This window comes from Sturnira hondurensis, unplaced genomic scaffold (assembly GCF_014824575.4).
Source record: "Sturnira hondurensis isolate 20B ecotype Veracruz unplaced genomic scaffold, ASM1482457v3 Scaffold0018728, whole genome shotgun sequence".
Taxonomy (NCBI): domain Eukaryota; kingdom Metazoa; phylum Chordata; class Mammalia; order Chiroptera; family Phyllostomidae; genus Sturnira; species Sturnira hondurensis.
Window position 1 is genome coordinate 812,991 of NW_028091359.1, and position 21,919 is coordinate 834,909.

The 21,919-nt window shown below is 46.3% G+C and overlaps 2 protein-coding genes across 2 annotated transcripts; one reads left to right on the plus strand and one right to left on the minus strand.

The window, feature by feature from the left end:
- Nucleotides 1-1,665: 1,665 nt before the first annotated feature.
- On the minus strand, nucleotides 1,666-3,674 carry LOC119003723 (C-C motif chemokine 3-like). The gene is made up of 3 exons (XM_037070247.1): nucleotides 3,431-3,674; nucleotides 2,606-2,720; nucleotides 1,666-2,190 (listed from the first exon to the last, which is right to left on the minus strand). Exons 1-3 carry the CDS (start codon nucleotides 3,504-3,506, stop codon nucleotides 2,100-2,102), a joined length of 282 nt encoding a protein of 93 aa, XP_036926142.1. The 5' UTR covers nucleotides 3,507-3,674; the 3' UTR covers nucleotides 1,666-2,099.
- A 14,011-nt stretch (nucleotides 3,675-17,685) lies between these two features.
- LOC119003715 (C-C motif chemokine 4-like) lies at nucleotides 17,686-19,628 on the plus strand. Its single transcript, XM_037070236.1, has 3 exons — nucleotides 17,686-18,032; nucleotides 18,540-18,654; nucleotides 19,241-19,628. The coding sequence occupies exons 1-3, from the start codon at nucleotides 17,957-17,959 to the stop codon at nucleotides 19,326-19,328; spliced, it is 279 nt and encodes a 92-aa protein (XP_036926131.1). The 5' UTR covers nucleotides 17,686-17,956; the 3' UTR covers nucleotides 19,329-19,628.
- The last annotated feature ends 2,291 nt before the right edge of the window (nucleotides 19,629-21,919 follow it).

The following is a 21,919-nucleotide window of genomic DNA, read 5'->3' on the forward strand; positions in this document are numbered from 1 at the left end:
TTGGCTGATGGTTGCTTCCATTTGTCTGCTGTTTACAAACCAGGCTGCAAAGAATATTCGTGTGTACAGGGTGGGGCAAAGCAGGTTTACGGTTGTGAGTACATGAAACACAGCTTCTTCTTATATTATTATTTATTTATTATTGTATCATTTTCCCCATGAGCAGCTGTGAACCTGTGTTTGGCCCACCCAGTGTATCCCTGTTCTTTGCTACCATTACTACGACACAGACTCCTAGAGATGGAATCAGGGGAAAATGATGGCCAGTGGTATCTGGGTCAAATAGTACAGGCGTTTTAATGTTTGCTTAATAGGATGTTTAATTGTACTCTAAAGAGTTCGAGCACTATAATTCTAAACTAATTTGGGGTTTAAAAATAGCTTCTTTCAAACAAAATGAAATAATCATGGCTCATAAAAATGAACACGCATTGGGTTTTCCCGTGAGTCTTCTGAATGTTTCCTTCTTTGGGAGAAAGGACAACAGCTCAGTGACACTTCTCATAGTTGTTACTACAACTCAGGAATCCCATCTATTAAATACTTCGGCTTTCTCAGTGAACCTGTAAACAGAATCCTGCTCCACATGTATGCTGGTTGAGTTTCCCCTTAACATTTGTTAATCATTCCGTGAAGCGTGGATTCAAGTAAAAAGTAAGGTCCAATATACCCGTTACTATATACAGATATGCACCGTGCTCACAAGAGTGATACATCCTATTTGACTATTTCTGCTTCTCAGCTGTTAACAGGAATGTGGAAAACCTGATAAGCTTGGTAGAAATATGAATTCCCAGGTCCACATCTAAAAATGATGATGTGAATGGTTTTAAACAGTCCTTGCTTGAGACTTGAGTACAGGTGGATAGCATTTTGAGAAATAACTTGGCTACCGATTAAGAACCTAGTCTGTAGTCATACCAAAGTCTAGTTTTGGAACTCAGTTGTACCATTTGCTGCACGATCTTGGCCAAGCTGCTTACCCTCTCTGAGCCCCAGCCCAAATTTACTCTTCTGTCAATGACCTAGACCCTCTCATTGTGAGGGTCAAATATTCACTGTATGGAAAACATTCAGCCTAGCCCTGACCTGTGTGGCTCAGTTGGGTGGGCATCATGCCATGAAGTGAAAGGTCACCAGTTTGATTCCCGGTCAGGGCATGTGCCTGGGATGGGGGTTCGGTCCCCAGTTGGGGACATGCAAGAGGCGACCCATGGGTATTTTTCCTCACACATTGATGTTTCTCTGCCTCTCTGTCCCTTCCCCTCTCCCTAAAAATAAATAAACAAAATCTTTTTCATAAAGCACTCAGCCTAGAGTATCAAATATGTTACTAATTGTTATTAAGAAAGTTTGATTGATCATACATAGGTACTACAAATACCCTTCTTAATGATATCCATTTAAGGAGTGAGTTTTCCTAAAGCAGGTACAGTATGATTCAGTTTATAAAATATTTTTGTCTGCTCAAATAATTTTTATATGTTGCAAATAATTTCGGTGCCCCAGAACTGTAGTTTCAGTGTAAAGCCGAGTGTCTCTGTGCAACTCCCTGTCCCTCACTCCCAGCTTCCCCGAGTTCTCCCTCTTCCTACCCTTTGCCTCTGATTTCTTTCAACCAGCGCTCCTGATTCGCCAGATAAACCAAACCAAACTCAAAGCCAGTTTACTTTCTAAAAGAGCATTTTTATTATTATGTCTCCAGGCTGAACACAGCACCGAACAGAAACATTTCATACACATTTGTCAGTCTGGCAGCTTTACCGCCACCTCCGCCCAGAACAAACGGATGACAGTGACTCAACCGTCATCAAAAGCAGTGCAAGTAGAGGGGCAGGGGGAGGGTGCTGAGGAGGGTGTCCTGAGGTCTCTTGGAGCAAACAGTGCCAGACGCAGCATGACATTCAAAATAAATTACAAATATTAAATAGTATAAATAAGTTGAAATTTAAGTTAGGAAGAGTCCCGGTGTGCGGGTGTGGGTAACCACCCGCCCACAGGAGAGGTAGCTGTGGAGGTAGCAGGGTGTTTCCAAGGCTCGGGCCCTGCTTCCCGTTGGCCCACCGAGGCCGGTGGGTTCCTCTTAGCTTCCAGGCAGCTCAGGCATTCAGCTCCATGTTGGCAATGTATTCTTGGACCCAGGCCTCACTGGGGTTCGCACAGACCTCCCGGCCTCTTTTGGTTAGGAAGCTATGGAGAGAGGGGGACAGGTTACACACTGAGCAATTCAGCAGGGGAACCCTGGGCCCACTGGAGCCCCTCTGCCCCATGCTCTGCCCTGCTCAGGGCCTGCTCACTCTCTCAGGGACTTTCTGCTGATCTCAGACCAGGGAGCTGCTCCCGCTGACTCAGGAAGCCCCTCTGAGGATTCTGCTGCTGCTGCCTCCTTCTTCCTGTTCCATCCCTCTGGGCTGCACCAGCCCCCCACCCTGACTCGGCAAGCCCCTGGCCAGGTCAGGTCACACCTTGGAGACCTGGGTCCTGCATAGCTGATAGGAAGTCCTGGAGGATGGGGCCTCCCTGGGATGGCCCCCCTGGCCGGTTTGTGCCCCCGCCCCAAACCCTCCCCATCTCCCCAGGGCTGGGCAGCAGGGCTGGCACTTACATGATGCCAGGATTGGAGCACTGGCCACTGGTCTCAAAATACTTGGCTATGAATTGATGTGGAATCGGCCTGGAGACATAGGAGAAGCAGCAGGCCGTGGGGGTGTCAGCGCCAACTGGAGAGGAAGGGATAGAATGAGCCTGAGTTACCATGCAGGAGAACAGGTGAGGTCTGAGGTCTGATCCCTAGGAGGTTGAGGAGGACACCGACCAAGACAGCCTTGCTCAGGGTGTGGGCTGGGAGACAAGGTCATTAGAGGGCACCAGGCACATCTGCCCAGAAATTTCCCTGTCTCTGTCCTTGTTCCTGTCTGTATCTTTCTTACTGTCTGAGTCTTCATTTGGAGTGCCTTCTCCCTGTGATCCAGACACCCAAGCAGACTGTTCTCTGATCTCATCTCCCTTCAAGAATTTTTTATCTGACCCAAGAAGCCAAAACCCAGCAAAAGAGAAACCTTGGACATATGTCCTGAGACATCCAAGGAACAGAGCTCCTGGGAGACCTAGAATGACTTAGTGGAAGAATGACACCACTGGGTTTGCCTCTTACAAACTCAATTGCTTAGGTCCCTACTTTGCCACCTGTAAAATGGGACTGTTACTTTCCTACCCGACCCTGGCTCTCAGATAGGATTAGGCTAGCTTACACCCCTTCATAAGATGAAAATAAAAGTCTTGCAGAAAGAAAAAAAAGGCAAAGATGCTTTATAACACTCTAGGAAGTTCTCTGTTTTCTCTTGGGGGCCCTCAAGACCACGAGAAAAGACGGTTGTGGTCTGATCATGGCCAGAGAGTGGGGACGCTCAGAGCAACAGCGCAGACTCACGTGGTGCCGAGAAGACCTGGCTGCAGAGGGCCGCGATGCAGAGGAGGAGGGCCAGCGCAGCCCCGGAGACCTTCATGATGCTGAGCGGATGGGTGGCGTGCGAGCTCGAGTGTCAGGAGGACAGAGACCGGAGTGGGCACTTGCTTCTGGCTGTGTCCCTCTACAGTGCAGGGCCGTCTCCCCTCCTCTTTATAGGCCCCCTGGCGGATGGGGAAATGGAACCCGGGGGTGAGGAGGGAAATTTTTAAGCACAGCGGTGCTGTCAGACTGTGTTGCACAACTCAGGTCCCAGTGACCACAGGCGCTCAGGATATCCAAGAATAGCTTCTCTGAGCTATAAGTCTGAGCACACACCTCATGACTTGTTCTGGTTTCTTGTGGCGAAATGGTTTCCCCCAAGAGCAAGAGGGAAACGAGGGTGTCACCATTCAGGGCTATTCTTAGCTAGTCCCGTTCCATAGGAACTGATCTATACATGAACGCTCCAGCGCTGTCTTTCCCATGGAGCCCAAGCCTCTGTGCTTCCTCAGCTGCTCTACCACTCGGGTGGGTAGGTGAGGTGATGATGTTGTGGAGGGTGGCACAGCCTCCCTGGGATGAAGACACGGAATTAAGGCATCCCCGCGAGAGGACAAGGTAGCGTGAGGTCACGATCCTGGCCTGTGTCCACGCACCTAACAGTCACTGAGTGACTCGGGTCACTGGGTCGAACACTGATTGGTCATAGAGATACATTAGGTGTGGGTGGCAATGTGTCAGAAGCCTAAACAACAGTTATACCCATGAACTTAACACATTTCTTGGAAAGAGTTCTAAGGAAATGAATCCAAATATGGAAGCATCTTCAAGCATAAAGGTATATCTGACTCAGCATCCTCTGTAGCTCTAAAATAAGGAAGCCTACATTCTCCTCCACCAAGAATGGTAAATTATGGTATTGCCCCTGGCTGATTTATTATTAAACCCTTAAACTGAATGGAGTGTCGCAGAATAAATATTTAAAAACTAAGAGGAGGAGACTTCCACCAAGATGGAGGCATAGGTGGAAACACTGTGCCTTCTCCCACAACCAAGTTTGAACACAACAAAGTTTTGGAGAACTAGGACACATCCAAAGACCAGAAAACGGAATTATACGGGAGTCCCACAACTACGAACCGTTCAACAGGGATGGTAAGAGAAGCGGAGCCAGCAGCGGAGCTGGGTCGGGCAGGACAGATCCCCCAACCTAGGCGTGCAGGCAGCCCAGAACCAGTCGGGGTGTGGGCAGACTGACCGCGGTCGCACATTCGCGCACAGTGAGACGGACCACGCAGGCCACAGGGGGCGAACCCAGTGGTGGAGGGCTGACGGCGGTGGCACACTCGCGTGCAGTGGAACAAAACGCGTGAGCCTGGTGACGGTGGTGGCTGTGGCACCGGGGCCTCAGCGGCAGGCGGCAGACGGGAAGCCATTGTCCCTCTTTGACCCCGCCCCCACATACAACGTCACAACCCAGTGACTTAGTTGCCCTGTTCTAGTGAACACTTTAGGGCTCTGATCCTGCTACGGAACAGGCACGAACAGCCCAAAAGATGGCGCAAGAAGAACTCAAAGTCCCAGAACCAATAACTCTAAGTGACCGAGAAATTGCCAGCCTCTCAGAAGCACAATTCAAGACACTATTTATCAGGATGCTCACAGAATTGGTTGATTATAGTCACAAATTAGAGGAACGTAGTCACAAATTAGAGGAACATATGAAGGCTAAACTAATTGAAATGAAGGGAGATGTCCAGGAAACCAATAGTGATGGAAAGGAAACTGGGTCTCAAATCAATGGAATGGACCAGAAGGAAGAACAAAACATCCCACCAGAAAGGAATGAAGAAATGAGAATTCAAAAAAATGAGGAGAGGCTTAGGAACCTCCAGGACATCTTTAAACGTTCCAACATCCGGATTATAGGGGTACCAGAAGGGGGAAAGAAACAGCCACGAGTGGAAAACGTATTTGAACAAATAATAAAGGAGAACTTCCCCAGTCTGGCAAAGGAAATAGACTTCCAGGAAATCCAGGAAGCTCAGAGAGTGCCAAAGAAGTTGGACCCAAGAAGGAACACACCAAGGCACATCATAATTACATTAGCCAAGACCAAAATGAAGGAGAGAATCCTAGAAGCAGCAAGGGATAAGGGGACAGTCACCTACAAAGGAGTACCCATCAGACTGTCAGTGGATTTCTCAAAAGAGACCTTACAGGCAAGAAGGGGCTGGAAAGAAGTATTCCAAGTCATGAAATCCAAAGACCTACAGCCAAGATTGCTTTATCCAGCAAAACTTTCATTTAGAATGGAAGGGCAGATAAAGTGCTTCTCAGATAAGGGCAAGTTCAAGGAGTTCATCATCACCAAGCCCTTATTATATGAAATGTTAAAGGGACTTATATAAGAAAAAGAAGATGAAAAATATGAACAGTGAAAGGACAGCAAACACACAGTTATTAACAACCACGCCTAAAACAAAAGCAAACCAAGAGGACAGCTAGATCAGGAGTGGAACCATAGAAATGAAGAACACATGGAGGGTTAGAAACAGGGGGGTGGGAGGGGGAGAAGGGGGGAGAAGGCACAGAAAATAGCATAGATGGTAGGTAGAAAATAGATAGGGGGAGGGCGAGAATAGTGGGGGAAATATAGAGTCTAAAGAACTTGAGACACGTGGTTATAAACTAAGGGGGGGAGAATAGTGGGAGAGGGAGTGTGCGGGTGGAGGGGAATGAAGGGGGGGAATAGAACAACTGTAATGGTATAATCAATAAAATATATTTTAAAAAACTAAGAGGAAAAATTGGACAACTTATACAAGATGGAGGATTGCACAAATGTAAACACATGTATGGCAAATATTGTAACCATATATTGTATATACCTGTATGTATGTAATACTACTCATAGAACAATAAAAAGCATTGAAAATAAATGCCCCAATGTAGCGATAGTACTTTATACGTGTGTGAGAGATAGGTGGGTGATTTTGTTGTTTTTCTTTTTTTGGAGTTTTCTCACTTTTTACTTTCCTATTCAGCTCACAAATTTACAAACACATTTTGTTTTAAAAATAACAATATTGGTTGAAAGTAGGTTCTTGTCAATTGTTTGATTTTAATTTGAAAGGAATTGTTGAGAAATATACCAAAGTTTCTGCCCAATGGCCTTTGATAAAATGAAGTTTTGATTTCCATTCCTCTGTGCTATTTTAAGGAACTTATATGACATGTACATAAATAATGCCAAATTCAAAGCAGTTTTCTTATTCTTTTAAATTCATAATTTCAATGGTGTGAAAGGGCCTACTTTCTCAGTCAGGTCTGTATGTGGTCTGTACTTTTTTTCTTCTCCATTCTTTATTATTTTATAGTTATAGAATGAATATGCATAAATCACATTATATAATGAGAAATAGACTTAGTTCATTTATTTATTTATTTTAAAGATTTTATTTACTTTTAGATAGGGTAAGAGAGAGAGAAAGAAAGGGAGAGAAACATCAATGTGTGGTTGCCTCTCATGCACCCCAACTGGGGACGTGGCCTGCAACCCAGGCATGTGCCCTGACTGGGAATCAAACTGACAACACTTTGGTTCACATGCGGGCACTCAATCCACTGAGCCACACCACCCAGGGCAGATTTAGTTCTTTTTAATTGTCTTTGTCCTCTAGATGCCCCAGGTCTAGTGCGGCAGGTACAGTATAGTATACAGAGTGGGCAAAAGTAGGTTAACAACTGTTCATATGGATTATAATGCAGTAATTAGTAAATAATAATTCAAGAATAAACTCTGTGTTTTACATTCTCACAACTGTAAACCTACTCTTGTCCTACCCTGTATAAACAGGTAATCACGGTAACTAGCAGAAAGTACGAAGAGTTCTAAGAGAAAAATAAGCGAAAGCTCAGGACACCAGAAGGAGGAAGCAATGACCTCCCTGGGGAGGACTGAGGAAGGCGTCATGGAAGGATCAGAACTCTGCTCGGGTCTTGAAAGCTAAGGGGTTTGAACATTCAGAGATGGGGTGGGAGCCGAGGTCCCGCCGGCGCAGAGTCACAGGTGTGAAATTGCTGGCTCAGGAGGAGGAGAGAGGCACCAGTGTCGCTGAGGAGTGGCGGAGCCAATATGGACGATGAAGCTACATTGGGGCCAACTTGGAGGGCTTTGATTGCCCCCAAAGGGGCTAGAACAACGGAAGAAACAAGACATGAGCAAAGTATGGCCACACCTTAGGAATTCTCGCCTTCCTGTGTCTTCAGAGTCGCTTCTCTGAAAGCACGTGGGCTATGTTTCTATCCTACCCCTTTGATTGCTGCTAGTCCTGGTCTTGAGGGAGGTGCCGCAGAGACAAGACCAGGTGGGATGGCCAGTTTTGCTGAGGCTTTCAATGTTTGTTCATTTGTTTATCAGAGAGAGGGGAAGGAAGGGAGAGAGAGAGGGAGAGAAACATTGATTTAGAGCCCAACTGGGGACTGAATCCACCATCTAGGCATGTGCCCTGACTGGGAATCGAACCGTTGACTTTTCACTTTGCAGGACCATGCCCAGCCAACTGAGCCAGACCAGTCAGGGCAATCTCACTGAGGCCTTAGCATCCAGGCATCTCCTCTTGTTATGGTCAGTTCCAGAAATAGCATCTATCACTCATTTCATTGGAAACTCCAGGTCAGAGGCGATGCCTCCTCCTCACCCCACTTCCTCTGCCCCAGACCTCAACTGGTGCTCTGAATTGCATTTCCTTATTTATTTCTTGGGAGGGACCCCCTTCATCCTTGTGATTCAGTCTCTGAGGGCTGGCTTCTACAAGTTAGGGAGGGTGAGAAGAAGGAAATGGAAACTGCTGAATCAACCACTTTCTGAGAACGGGCCTTCTTATCTACCTCCATTATTACAGCACTTATCACGTGATGTTATAATATATTATTTATGTAATTTTCTCTTCAAAAAATTTAGACCACGTCCTGTTGACTTCAAACAAAATTTATACCATGTCTCATTAGTGGGTTTAAACCAAATCCTAGCACATGGTGAATATAACATGATGAATTCTTAAATTATATTTTATTGATTATGCAATTACAGTTGTCCTGATTTTCCCCCTTTGCCCCCCTCCCACCCAGTACCCCTCACTCCCTCACGCAATCTCCCCACCTTTGTTCATGTCCATGGGTCATGAGTATACATTCTTTGGCTACTCTGTTTCCTATACTGTACTTTATACATCTCCATGGCTATTCTGTAACTACCTATTTGTACTTCTTAATCCCTTCACCTCTTTACCCATTCTCCCCCTCCCTGCTCTCATCTGGTAACTTTCTGGCAACTAATTTCTTTTCTCTTGCTTTTAAGAGTCTCTCTTTATCTTTCATCTTTTGCCTTTTAATCATGATGTATCTCGGAGTGATGCTCTTTGCATCATAACTGAGATTCTCTGCACTTCCTGGACTTGCATGTCTATTTCCTTCACCAAGTTAGGGAAATTTTCTTTCTCTGTTTTTTCCATACANTTTACCCATTTTCCCCCTCCCTGCTCTCATCTGGTAACTTTCTGGTAACTAATTTCTTTTCTCTTGCTTTTAAGAGTCTCTCTTTATCTTTCATCTTTTGCCTTTTAATCATGATGTATCTCGGAGTGATGCTCTTTGCATCATAACTGAGATTCTCTGCACTTCCTGGACTTGCATGTCTATTTCCTTCACCAAGTTAGGGAAATTTTCTTTCTCTGTTTTTTCCATACAGATTTCCAATTTCTTGCTCTTTCTCTTCTCCTTCTGGCATGCCTATGAGGCAAATATTAGACCGCTTAAAATTGTCCCAGAGGCTGCTTATACTATCCTCGTTTTTTTAATTCTTTTTTCTTCTTGTTGTTCTGCATGGGTGTTTTTTGTCTCCTTACGTTCCAAATCATTGATTTGATTCTCAGCTTCATCCATTCTACTTTTGTTTCCCTGTAAATTGCTCTTTATTTCAATTAGTGTATCCTTCATTTCTGACTGAATCTTTTTTATGCTGCTGAGGTCCTCACTAAGTTCCCTGAGTATTCTTATAAACAGTGTTTTGAACTCTGCATCTGATAGATTGCTCATCTTCATTTTGTTTAGCTCGTTTTCTGGAGTTTTTGTCTGTTCTTTCATTTGGGTCATGTTTCTTTGTCTCTTCGTTTTAGCTGCCTCCCTGTGTTTATTTCTGTGCATGAGGTAGAGCTGCTTTGACTCTGTGTCTTGATAGTGTGACCTAATGTAGTAGGTGTCCTGTAGGGTCCAGTGGCACAGCCGCCCCTATCACCCAGCTGAGTATGCAAGGTGTACCCTTTGTGTGGGCTGAGTACACCTTCTTCTTGTAGTTGAGCTTTGATTGCTGTCTGCAGGTCAATGGGAGGGATTTATCCAGGCCAGTCAGCTGCAACAATTGGCTGTGACCGCTGGCCACCAACCTCCACCCTCCATGGAGGGTCAGCTGTAAAAGGGCAGTGTGGTGGTGCTCCAGTGTGGGGTGTAGCTGTCCACTGGGTGCGTTGACCCTGGGGTTTCCCAGATGGTGCAGGCTGAGGTCATCCCTCATTTGAATATCATGATGAATTTTTTGACAGTCTCTATTTCTTATAATTTTGTTCTTTTAATATAGGTGACCTGTTGAACATAAAATTCTATCTTAGTAATTATTTATGTAAGATTTTCCATATCTGTCCTAACTCCAGGAAATAGCCCTTTGTCTTACGTGTTTTTACTTGAATTGGAAAATAACATGCAAAGCATGCGCTTACTCTGCAAATGTTGAATGAATAATCTGCGGGGCCTTAGGGTGGCTGATTTGGTTATGAAGAGTCTTAGAAATTTCCTACATGGTAAATTGATGTTCCTAGGTGAAATGATTAGCCCAAGATCACACAGATAGAATTGGGCAGTTTTATATTTCACTGTGTGCATGATTTAGCAATGTATTTCCAATAATAACCACAGTGCCTGACACATAGTGGAGTTTAATGAGTATGTGGTAAATGAATGAATAAATCCCTCATTTGACTAACAGTCTATAGCATAAAAGAAGCTATATTCTTCTATCATAGCTATATAGTACATGTAAGGCTCAGTACTATCTGAGGTTTTAGGCACCCACTGGGAGTCTTGGAACGTATCCCTCACTGACAAGGGGGTTTTACTGTATTCAGTCACCGACTCGACCATGTTTTGAAATGAGTGTATCTGCTTCTCACCATTCCCACTGCCACTGTCTGAGGTCAGGCCCTCACCATTTCTTAGCACAACAATTAGCCGTAAGAATGTCCTAACAACCAGTTCTTCTTCCAGTTTGCCTCTCTCAAATCTGCCCCATCGTCACGCAGCATCCAACGTGGTTTTGCCAAAGCACGAATCAGTCTCTGTCCCTTTCAGCTGAAGATCCTTCAAATCCTCAGAATTATTTTCACATGAAATGGAAGCCTCTCACCTGTGACGGGACCTCTGCCTCCCTCTGTGACCACATCTCCTGCTGCCTTTAAACTTCTTGGAAACCAAGACTCAGCCTTCCGCTGCCCTGGAATTCCTTAAAAGTGCAGGTCTATTTTCTGCTTCTTAGGAATGGGGTGTCAACTTGGCTGGGCAGTTTTCCCTTCTTGTAAACCACGGGGCAGAGTGACATACTCTAAGCATGGGTACACCCCACGACAGCCGCAGAGATTAATATTTACAACAAATAAGGAAAACCACTATTTAATTCCCTTAATTTTCTAAGGAAAAGAGAGAAACCCTTGGATTCTACTGTTTAAAGACATGCATTATGGGCCCGGACTGGTGTGGTTCTCAGTTGGTTGGACATCCTCCCACAAAGCAAAAGGTCGCTGGTTCAATTCCTAATCAGGGCACATGCCTGGGTCATGGGTTCGGTCCCAATCGGGGCACGTGTGAGAGGCAACCAATCAATGTTTCTCTCCCTCTCTTTTTCTTCCTTTCCCCTCTCTCTAAAAACAAATAAAACCTTCTTAAAAAATACATGCGATATATATGACTAAAAGACATTTTACATCATAATTAGAAAACTTTGGTTGTTAAGCTTTTAACATAAATTTATAAGAAGCACATTTTCCTTTTCTGATTTACTCTGGAGCCAAACCTTTTTGGTGCCATTGCCAAATCTGTGATGATTAACCGTCTTACTTACCTGTCTATGTTTCAATTGCCTGATGTGGCAGGGGATAATACTAGCACATTAAATACATCAGCATCCATAAAAAAATTAGAGCATCACTGGCTCCTAGTAAGTGCTATGTGTTAGTTACTGTTATCATTATTACTGAATATTTCAATGAATCTATTTTATACATGCTAAAAAGTACATGCCTCTTGTTCTTTGCCTGAATAACCCCACCCCTACATTCTTTTCCTGGCTAATTATTTCTCAAGTCTCAGCTTAATTTATAATAGAGAAAATCTAGAACAATTTGAATGGACAACCTACGTAACAATAGTTACACACAAATTTTGGTATGAAACTTTGCTTTATTCATGCAGTGAAACATCATGCATGCTAATTTTAACTAGCTCCTGAGTTCTTAATGGCAGGGAAGAATAGAAAGTAACAATAATAAGATATACAAGTTTGAGAAAGACTATTAGTAACAATAGCAAAATGCAAAACTTCAAAATGTTGGGCAATTTTCATTTTTCTCTTTTCTGACTTTCCGTATTTTCTAAATTTTGTATGGTGATCACGTATATTTTTTTAATTAATTAATTTATTTATTTTTAGAGGGGAAGGAGAGAGGGAGAGAAACATCAATGTATGGTTGCCTTTTGTGCGTCTCCTGCTGGTAGTTAGCCTGCAAGGAACTGGCCTGCAACCCAGGCATGTGCCCTGACTGGGAATTGAACCTCAATCCTCTGGTTCGCAGGCCCGCGCTCAATCCACTGAGCTACACCAGCCAGGGCTTTTATTTATTTATTTTTTATTATTTTTTTACGTATATTTTATGGAAAACAAAGCAAGCTAATAACATTTTTACAACACTCAGGCATCGCATTTTTGGGAAGTCCCAGTAAGAGGATGAAGTGGTGCTGAGACAGACGAGCTGTCAGTCACAGAGTTCAAAACACTGGTGGTCGGGATGCGCAGAGGTCTCACTTAGTGCGGCAAAAGCATAAGGGAAGGAATGAAGGCTCCACTAAGGGACATAAAGAAAATCTACAAGAAACCAACAGTGAAGGGAAGGGAGCTGGGATTCAAATGAATGATTTGGAACAAAAGGAGAAATAGACATTCAACAAGAACAAAATGAAGAAACAAGAATTCCAAAAAAATGAGGAGGGTTTAAGAAGACTCTGGGACATCCCCAAAGGTGCCAACTTCTGAATCATAAGGATGCCAGAAGGAGAAGAGGAAGATCAAGAAATTGGAAACTTATTTGAAAAAATAATGAAAAAAAACTTCTCTAATTGGCAAAGGAAATAGACATACAAGTCCAGAAAGCACAGAGAGTCTCAAACAAGTTGGATCCAAGGAGGCCCATACTAAGACAAGTCATAATTAAAATGCCAAAGGTTAGGGATAGGAGATAATCTTAAAAGCAACAACATTAAAGACATTGGTTACCTACAGGGGAATTTCCATAAGACTGTCAGCTGATTTCTCAAAAGAAACTTCGCAGGCTAGAAGGGATTGGCAAGAAACATTCACAGTGATGAAAAACAAGGACCTACGACGACCAAGCTTACTCTATCCAGCAAAGCTATCATCTAGAGTTGAAGGACAGATAAAGTGCTTCCCAGACAAGGTAAAGCTAAAAGAGTTCATCGTCACCAAACCCTTATTATATGAAATGTTAAAGGGACTTATTTAGGAAAAAGATCAAAACTATGAGCATTAAAATGGCACCAAACTCACAACTATCAACAACTGAATCTAAAAAACAAAACCAAACTAAGCAAACAATTAGAACAGGAACAGAGTCATAGATACGGAGATCATTTGGAGGGTTATCAGTTGGGAGGGGGAAGGGGAGAATGGGGGGAGAGGTATAGGGATTTAGAAGCATAATTGGGTAGGTACAGAATAAATAGGGCGTTGCTAAGAACAGTATAGCAAATGAAGAAGCCAAAGAACTTACATGCACAAACCCTGGACATGGACTAAGGTGGGGATTGCAGGAGGGCAGAGGGGGACCAAGTGGAGGAGGGCAGAGGGGGGAAAACAGGGACAACTGTAATAGCATCATCAATAAAATATACGAAAAATAAATAAAATAAAAATAAACATAAACATAAAAAGAAGTACCACGGCCTTTGCAAGGTTGCATTACTGCTGGGGTTGCCAGTGTTGCCTGCAGCTTATGGAGGCTGGGTGGACAAAATGAAAAAAACAGATGTGAAAGTGCCCGGAGTGGAGTCACGAGCGCAGTGCATGCCAAGGGTACAGAAAGCAAAACCTCTGGGTTACCACGAGTCCGGGGAAGGGAAAGGTTTCCCTGGAGTGAGAGGGTGAGTGACACACCGAATGCATTTGGAACTTCCTGGAACCAGGGTTAATNTATAGCAAATGAAGAAGCCAAAGAACTTACATGCACAACCCCTGGACATGGACTAAGGTGGGGATTGCAGGAGGGCAGAGGGGGACCAGGTGGAGGAGGGCAGAGGGGGGAAAACAGGGACAACTGTAATAGCATCATCAATAAAATATACGAAAAATAAATAAAAATAAATAAACATAAACATAAAAAGAAGTACCACGGCCTTTGCAAGGTTGCATTACTGCTGGGGTTGCCAGTGTTGCCTGCAGCTTATGGAGGCTGGGTGGACAAAATGAAAAAAACAGATGTGAAAGTGCCCGGAGTGGAGTCACGAGCGCAGTGCATGCCAAGGGTACAGAAAGCAAAACCTCTGGGTTACCACGAGTCCGGGGAAGGGAAAGGTTTCCCTGGAGTGAGAGGGTGAGTGACACACCGAATGCATTTGGAACTTCCTGGAACCAGGGTTAATTCCAGCTGTCACTTCTCACACCCCTGAGCTGAAAGGAGTTAAGTCCTAGAATAGTTTCCTTACAACGAAACCACCTGGGTATGTGGGTTTCGAGCAGGGAAAGGAGGGGAATTTTCACCTCATCAGGGCTGGGGAATCACATTTTGAATGCAGTGTCAGGATGCCCGATTGAGTCTCACTTCGCTTAGCTGAATGGAGCCTCCGTCTAGAGCCCCCCTTACCTTTCACACCCCACTCCCTTAAAAGTGGTAGTTTGGGCTGCCCCTGGACACCTACTAAACAGGTGTTTTTTGGACACCTGCTGTGTGCACAGAGGTAAGCATATCATGTTTTCTGCATCAAGGATCTCACTTTCCAACGTGGGAGGCAATCAGACATGGTACCAGTCATGGGTGGAGGAAGCTCAGGAGCGGTAGGAGCCCAGAGAGAGATGCAGAATTCAGCAGGAGGAGAGGTCACGGAAGGTTCTCTGGAGAAGATGTGCACTTTTTTGTTGTTGTGCATTTGAGAGGCATTTATGATCATTCTCTATCACCTATTACTTAGCCCTGTCCTCAATGTATAAATCTCGAGGCCGCCGATTTAGTTAAACATACGGGCAGAAGCCCTTTGCACTCTTGGTGTGGAATTTCACTCGTGTGAACACAGCTTATTGTTGGGCCCTTCATGAATGAAGTATGTTTCTTCCATGCTCGTGGAGGAAAGAACAAACCAAGGCTAGGAAGCAACAGTCAACAGTTAGACTCCTGGTGTGGCTCTGTGCAGACTCGTCACCCGTGCTTATCTGTCATCCTTCTCCTAATGCCCCAGAGCAGGCATCTTCAGAATCTCTCCACAGCTTGAAGACCAGCACACCCCACCCATGCAGGCAGAGCGCTCCCTGTCCAGGGCTCCTCCGTAGCACACCGTGGGATTTAGACTTGCTTTGGAACTGTCCGTCGATAGCTGAGAGTGGCTCTGACGTTTTGTTTCTACCTCTGACGTGACATTACTTTATTCCATCTCAGGGGTAGTTACTTCTTTCACTGCCAACAACGTCGCTAGACTGAGAGCTCTGTTCTGCTCTGCCTTCCCTGACGAAAACGCAGATGACTTCTAAATTGGGTTGAGTGGGAACGGCATGAAAAGTCAAGTCTGTGTAAATCCCAGGGAACACAGGACGCACTCTCTTTCCCTTAAAGAAAGGCCGTTGATACATGACAATGAAATTCTACCAACCAGGAGAGACCATAAGAGATACTGGCACACATGATTCCAGGGATCATAGAACATTGGAGCTGGGGCTAGGGGTCTTGGTGAAGATCAGAGCGTAGGAAGCAAGATTTGCACAAAGAAAAGGATGAGGACAGACGGGTGAAGGAAAGAAGTGCTGTTTGTATGCGTGTGGGGATGGTGGTGCATGTAGGTGGTGGCGGCGGCAGTGGTGTGAGTTAGGATGATATTGTACTGTATTAAGTGACCCTGAAGTACTCCAAGATGCTGTTTGGCCCCCCACCCACCTCTCCACAGCAGCCCCAGGTGGCCTGGTTTCCCGTTTTCACTCTTCACTCTTCTCTCTCAGAGCAGAGGCAGGTAGCAGTGTGGGGCCCGGTGAGAGGGCGGGTGGGAGTGGTTGAGCCCAAGGTGGTAGAAAGCTTGACCCAGTCATCATCACCCTCACTGGCCCCCCTGCCTGTTCCACCGTGTTCCTGGCCTCTGTGAGCTTCACTGAGTCCCCTTCACATGGGCGTCAAGTCTCAGGGCTAAAGCTCCCTCCCCCCCACCCCTCCCCGCTCCAAATCAGCTACAGAACCAGGCAGGGCTGTCCATGAACACGAGGAACTCCCTGAGGATGGCTGGGAAACACCTACATGCTTAGATTACACGGTTTATCTGCAACATAGTGAACTCATTGCTAGGTATAGTCAATCCCATGTTTACACTAGAGGGCCATTCTTTTTTTTTCCTTTATTTTTCAATTACAGTTGACATTCAATATTATTTTCTGTTGGTTTCAGGTGTACATCTTAGTGGTTAGACAATGAAATAATCTGCAAAGGTGAAAAGGTGGAGGGATTAAGGAGCACAGATTGGTCGTTACACAAGAGTCGCAGGGATGGAAAGCGCAGCCCAGGAAACACGGTCGATAGTATCGGGACGACTATGCATTGTGCCAGGCAGGTGCTAGATTTTCCAGGGGGTCTCTTCCTAAGTTACAGAGGAACATTCTTTTTTTTTTTTTTTTAAGATTTTATTCATTTATCTTAGAGGGAAAGGGAAGGAGAGAGAGAGAAATATCAATGTATGGTTGCCTCTCGTGCATCCCCTGCCGGGAACCGGGAACTGGCCTGCAACCCAGGCATGTGCCCTGACTGGGAATTGAACCGCAATCATGTGGTTCACAGGCCCGTGCTCAATCCACTGAGCTACACCAGCCAGGGTGGAACATTCTTTATCTTGAGTCTTTCATGCTCGATTCTTACTGATTTCTTTCCCCTTTTCTGTCCAAGTGAACACGCTGAAAGCTATCTCGCTTTTCCCCTCTGTTCCCTCCTTGTTCTAGGGCAGACTGGCCCAAACGCCCCTCCTGAAACCAGCCCTGGTAAGATGGTGCCTCATGTGTGGCAAAGCCCCTAGTAGGCAACGGTCTCTCTCTCCATGGTCACAGTCTATATTTGTGACAACAGGTTAGATAGAGAGTGGATTTTAGAGTCAGGAAAATCTCATTTCCAGTCTGGACACTGCCACTTAAGACTGGGGCCTTGAGATGGTCCGTGAACTCCCTTCTGCTCTTTCGCCCTTATTACCTCTGGGCGATAATCACACCCCTGCTCAGGGTCAGGGTAGCATTTGACGTTACGTGTCTAAGGCAGCTTGCTCAGTGCCTGGCACATAGTAAACGTTTGATAAGTAGATTACAGCCCTGTCAGGTCCTTCTGCACATTCAATACTGGACTCTTTATGCCTGAGGAAGCATGTAGGTCATTAAGGTCACTCAGCCTAGCAGAAGGAGGCTCCAGAAATGTGACCTAGACTCCTGGCCTCCCCTTCCTTCTTGGGGCCAGGCTTGTGGCAACCCTGGAAACACTGACACGAAGCCTCCAGCTTCTGGAGGTGCCAACCACCGAGAGCACCATGGTTCTCGTCTACAAGCCCCGTCTAGTAGGTGTGAACATTTCACCCGCCCTCTCGGGTTTACAGTTCTCTCCTCAGTCTCTTTCACTGCCTTTGGTGTACCACTTCCCTCTTGGGTACAGCCGACTTCACCCCTCCCCCTCATTCTTCTTTCCACTGTGATGACATCGCCCTGGGGAAGAGCAGCTTCTATGAGGGCCTCACTGTCAGCCAGCTTCTGTTTCCTTTCTGGCACCATGACATCATCTCTACCCTGGAAATTCCACTTGCCCTCCTGTGCCCCCACCTCTGTCCCAGTCCTTGGAGGTCCTATAAAGAAGGGATCCCAACTCAGTATCAGTGCAGAGCACAGTTGGGGTCTGAAGCTTCTAGGTTCTGTCTCAGCTCCAGGAAAGCCTCTTCTCCACCAAGACCATGAAGCTCTGCGTGACTGTCCTCTCTCTCCTCGTGCTAGGGGCTGCCTTCTGCTCTCCAGCGCTGTCGGCACCAAGTAAGTGTGTGCTTTCAGCTACTACTTCCAGAGCCATGGTGTAGGCAGGGCCCACTTTTCCAGCCGGGGCTGGTCCAACAGTGGCATCTGGGGATGGGACAAAAGGGAGCCAGGTAGATTGTTAAGTAGCCTGTGGTTAAACGTTGTGTCTAGTAGACATTTAGGACATTCAGGTTCCTGTCTTCTTAAGAAATAATAACCAGGAGACTTGTTTAAGCAATTTCCTCTCTCTCTCTCTCTCTCTCTCTCTCACCGTGCCTTAGTTTCCCCATCTGTTAAATGAAGGGAGTTAGATGTGTGCTCTGAGACCCAGTTCAGTTCCATGCTGCTCCCTTAGGATCCTGTCTCCAAAAAAAGACTCCTACTCAGGGTGGGTGGGATTGGATACAAGGAACTGTATTTGGGGATCTGGTAGCCCCACAGAGATGCCCCTTGAATATCCGTAACTAAAAGCCAAAGGAGCGGCTGCTCGTAGAGCGTTGATCTCACCTGGGCCTTTCTTTCCAGTGGGCTCAGACCCTCCTACTGCCTGCTGCTTCTCCTACACCCAGCGGAAAATTCCTCGTAACTACGTGGTGGATTACTACGAGACCAGCAGTTATTGCTCCCAGCCAGCTGTCGTGTGAGTATCAAGCCCTGGGTGGGGGGTGGGGGGGGGCATGGGAAGGGCAGGATCAGCTAAGAGGCTTGTTGGGGAAGGTGGAGGATCTAACAGTAGGGGGACCAGTCTCAGGGCTGAAGCCTTCCCAGGCAGCGGTAAGGAACCGGTTACCTGTTGATTCCTCGAGGGGGCTGTGTGGGAGTCAAGGCGAAGATGGGGATTTCCTGGGGAGGAAATGAGCCAGAGGCTAGAAAACCAGGGAAGGTCAAAAAAAAAGAGAGAGAGAGAGAGATCACAGGAAATGTGAGCTGGTCCCTTAAACCATGCTTAGAAGAATATGTGGAAAAGATATTGCCAGGGGCACTAGGGAATGCATGGAGAGGTAGAGCAAAATTGATTGTAAAACTCACTGGTCCCTAATCTGGGCAACCTGGAGACCACAGCCAAATCCAGGGTGGAAGTTACAGGGAGCCCTTTTCCAGTCCGACCCCAGGAAGGGTCCCGCCACCCACTGGAGCTGTCCACACGAACCGTGGTTAAGCAGAGGGAAGACCTGGCACAGACAAGCTCCCATGCGATTCTCATCTCTCTGCTCCTCTTTCCACAGATTCGAAACCAGAAGGAGCAAACACATCTGTGCCAACCCCAGTGAGCCCTGGGTCCAGGAGTACGTGAACGAGCTCGAGCTGAGCTGAGCCTCCCCCTGCGCAGGGCCGGGGCTTCGGCGAAGGCGGCCTGAGAGCCTGACGCTTCTCCGTGAGACGCACCCTCTCCACATTCACCGCTCCTCTCACAAGTCCCCGTTCCTTCTCTTAATTTAATCTTTATTATATGCTGTATTATTGTATTTGGTATTATTTCCGTAATTATGTTGGTTTTACCAAAGGACACTTATCCCCTGTGGGGATGGTCCACTATCACTGTTTCTCTGCTGTTGTGGACACTTGGGTAATGCAGGTGATTCTGTGTGTTTTTGTAATAAAACTCAAAAAAAATTACAGTTTCCTTGTTTTCATTTGATTTGGTATGAAGGGGATTGCCTGGTATTACGAATAGGGACCCACTACCATTTCCAGACACAGTAAGAATGAGCAGTTACGGAGGGCTTCGCGTGGGCTAAGTGCTCTAACGACAAGCTCGCACTTAACACTTTCAACAAAGATTTTAACACCCTTACCAAGTGGGGACTCTTACCTCCAATTTTACAGAGGAGGAAAGCGAGGCACAGAGGTAATGTGACTTGCTCAGCTGCTAGGTCTGTTTGGAGAGCACCGTGAAGCCTGAAGCAGAAGGAGAGCTGTGAGGCTACAGTTTTCACTTCAACATCCTGCAGAGAAGTTGTAAACAGCAGCAGCCGCAGCACAATGTAGAGGGGAAACGAGGTAGTGCAGAGTCAGAAAAGTGGGCCTCCATCACATGAACAGCATATCACTAGGAAAGTCACATGGCCTTGCTGGGCCTCAACTTTCTCACCTGCGAAGTGGGAGTAATATTATCCACTTTGAAGGGCTGTTAGGAAGTAATGGGTGAAGCGCCCATCATAGGGTCTGACATCTGGAAGAGCCTCTCCTTGCCTCCCTGAGCCTTCCTTAGCTTTTTCACTCACAATGGGCATAGTATCTATTTTCCCAGTATCATCAGGTAGATTAGAGTAGTTATGGACCAGCTCTCTGGAGCCCAAAGCAAAGGTGGAATGTTATCATGAGGACAGAGGATGGATGCCAGACTTGGTTCTGGAGCGTCATGGGAGTAACCTCCAGCCATACCTCCTTAACAACCTTCCCATCAGAACTACATGTTACATGAGTCAGAACAGGGCTCCGAGGTAGAATTACATGCACCATCAAGCCTCCATCGGCAGGACACAGAACTGTGGTCTATTAAAGCTGGGAGGAACCTCTCAGACCATCTCATCCAGCCCTCTCATGTGGTGAAAACTGACTGCCAAGGGCTGAAAAGCGACTTGCTGACGGCCACTTGGCAAGAGGTATGGGGCATGCTGTGGCCAGGGGCTGCTCGTTTGAGAGATTTTAGGAAAATCTGAAGCAGGGGCCAACACAGGCCATTTGTATGGAAAATCCACTGGAAACGGCTTGGATGGGCCCACAAGTTGAGTGGGGGCTGGGCCTCAGGGAATCACCAGTGCCAGGTGAACAATGTGAGCCAGGTTCACGGAGACTCCGATCTGGCGCCTGCCTGCCAGCTCTGTGTGGGGCCTGCCAGCTCCTCAACGGAACAAGGGCCTCTTGCAGCACCTCTGTCTGGGAGAAAGCTGCCCCTGGAGCTCTCACCCTGATGCCAGACAGTTCAGTTCCTCCCAGTATGTTCCTGGTGCTTTCTGAGCTGCTGCCCTGGCACTGGAGGTCAGAGGGAGTGAGTCTGAGTAAGTTCATGTTCAGGGCCTTTAGGAGGAATGCCTGGGCCTGCAGAAGCTCTCTGTCTCACTCAGCCACAGTCCTCGCTGGTTTTTATAGCCAGAAGTTATGGGGACTTCTCTTTCTGGCACTGGAACCCTGGGCTGGGGTGGGGGTGGGGGTGCACAGTGTAGGACTGGGACCCCTTGCTCCTCAGGAGGGACCTCTGCAGCTGAGATATCCCTCCCAATTTTTATCGACCACACATGGGTGTGGGACCAGCCTGTTCTGTGTCTTAATTTCTCCTACCAATCTTGATGCAGCTTCTTCTTTAAATCCTTAGCTATCTGAGTTCCATTCAGCCAGATTTCAGGTGGTTCTGAACAATGGCTATTCTGTATGTAGTTTAGCTATAATTCTGATGTGGTTGTGGGAGGAGGCGAGTACTGCATTTGCCTATGCCGCCATCTTGACCGAAAGTCCTGACCTCCAGAACTTTAAGAAAATAAATGTGTGCTCTTTTAGGACATCAAGTTTACAGCAATTTGTTACAACAGTAATAGAAAGCTAAAACAATCACCAACTGAAGAATCACTGACAGTGGCTCCCTCTAGCTCAGTGTGAAAGGGAATGGAACATTCTAGAAGGTGAGAACAACTTCCCTGCAGGAGAAACCCAGGGTGAAGTGGACGTACTCCAAGGTCATGGACTACAATGAGGTGAGACATCTCAAGAGGAGGGTCTGCGTCAGCAGCTGAGAAGGAGGGCTGAGGCTTCACCAAGGGTACAAAACCCATCAGCCCTGTCAGGAGGAAGCTTGACTCTTCTTGAGACTCTGACAGTTGGGGGAACCTTGGATTACTATCTGGAAGATTCGACCCTCTCATTTGTCAAATGAAGTCTAGAGCACAGCTGTGATCTGTCTGTGGTTT

Excerpts from the sequence above, each read along its gene's own strand:
- LOC119003715 (XM_037070236.1), top strand. The coding sequence starts at position 17,957 with ATGAAGCTCTGCGTGACTGTCCTCTCTCTCCTCGTGCTAGGGGCTGCC. Across the intron at positions 18,033-18,539 it reads TCCAGCGCTGTCGGCACCAA|TGGGCTCAGACCCTCCTACT; the intron begins GTAAGTGTGTGC and ends CTTTCTTTCCAG. Across the intron at positions 18,655-19,240 it reads TGCTCCCAGCCAGCTGTCGT|ATTCGAAACCAGAAGGAGCA; the intron begins GTGAGTATCAAG and ends CTCTTTCCACAG.
- LOC119003723 (XM_037070247.1), bottom strand. The coding sequence starts at position 3,506 with ATGAAGGTCTCCGGGGCTGCGCTGGCCCTCCTCCTCTGCATCGCGGCC. Across the intron at positions 2,721-3,430 it reads CCAGGTCTTCTCGGCACCAC|TTGGCGCTGACACCCCCACG; the intron begins GTGAGTCTGCGC and ends CTTCCTCTCCAG. Across the intron at positions 2,191-2,605 it reads TGCTCCAATCCTGGCATCAT|CTTCCTAACCAAAAGAGGCC; the intron begins GTAAGTGCCAGC and ends CTCTCTCCATAG.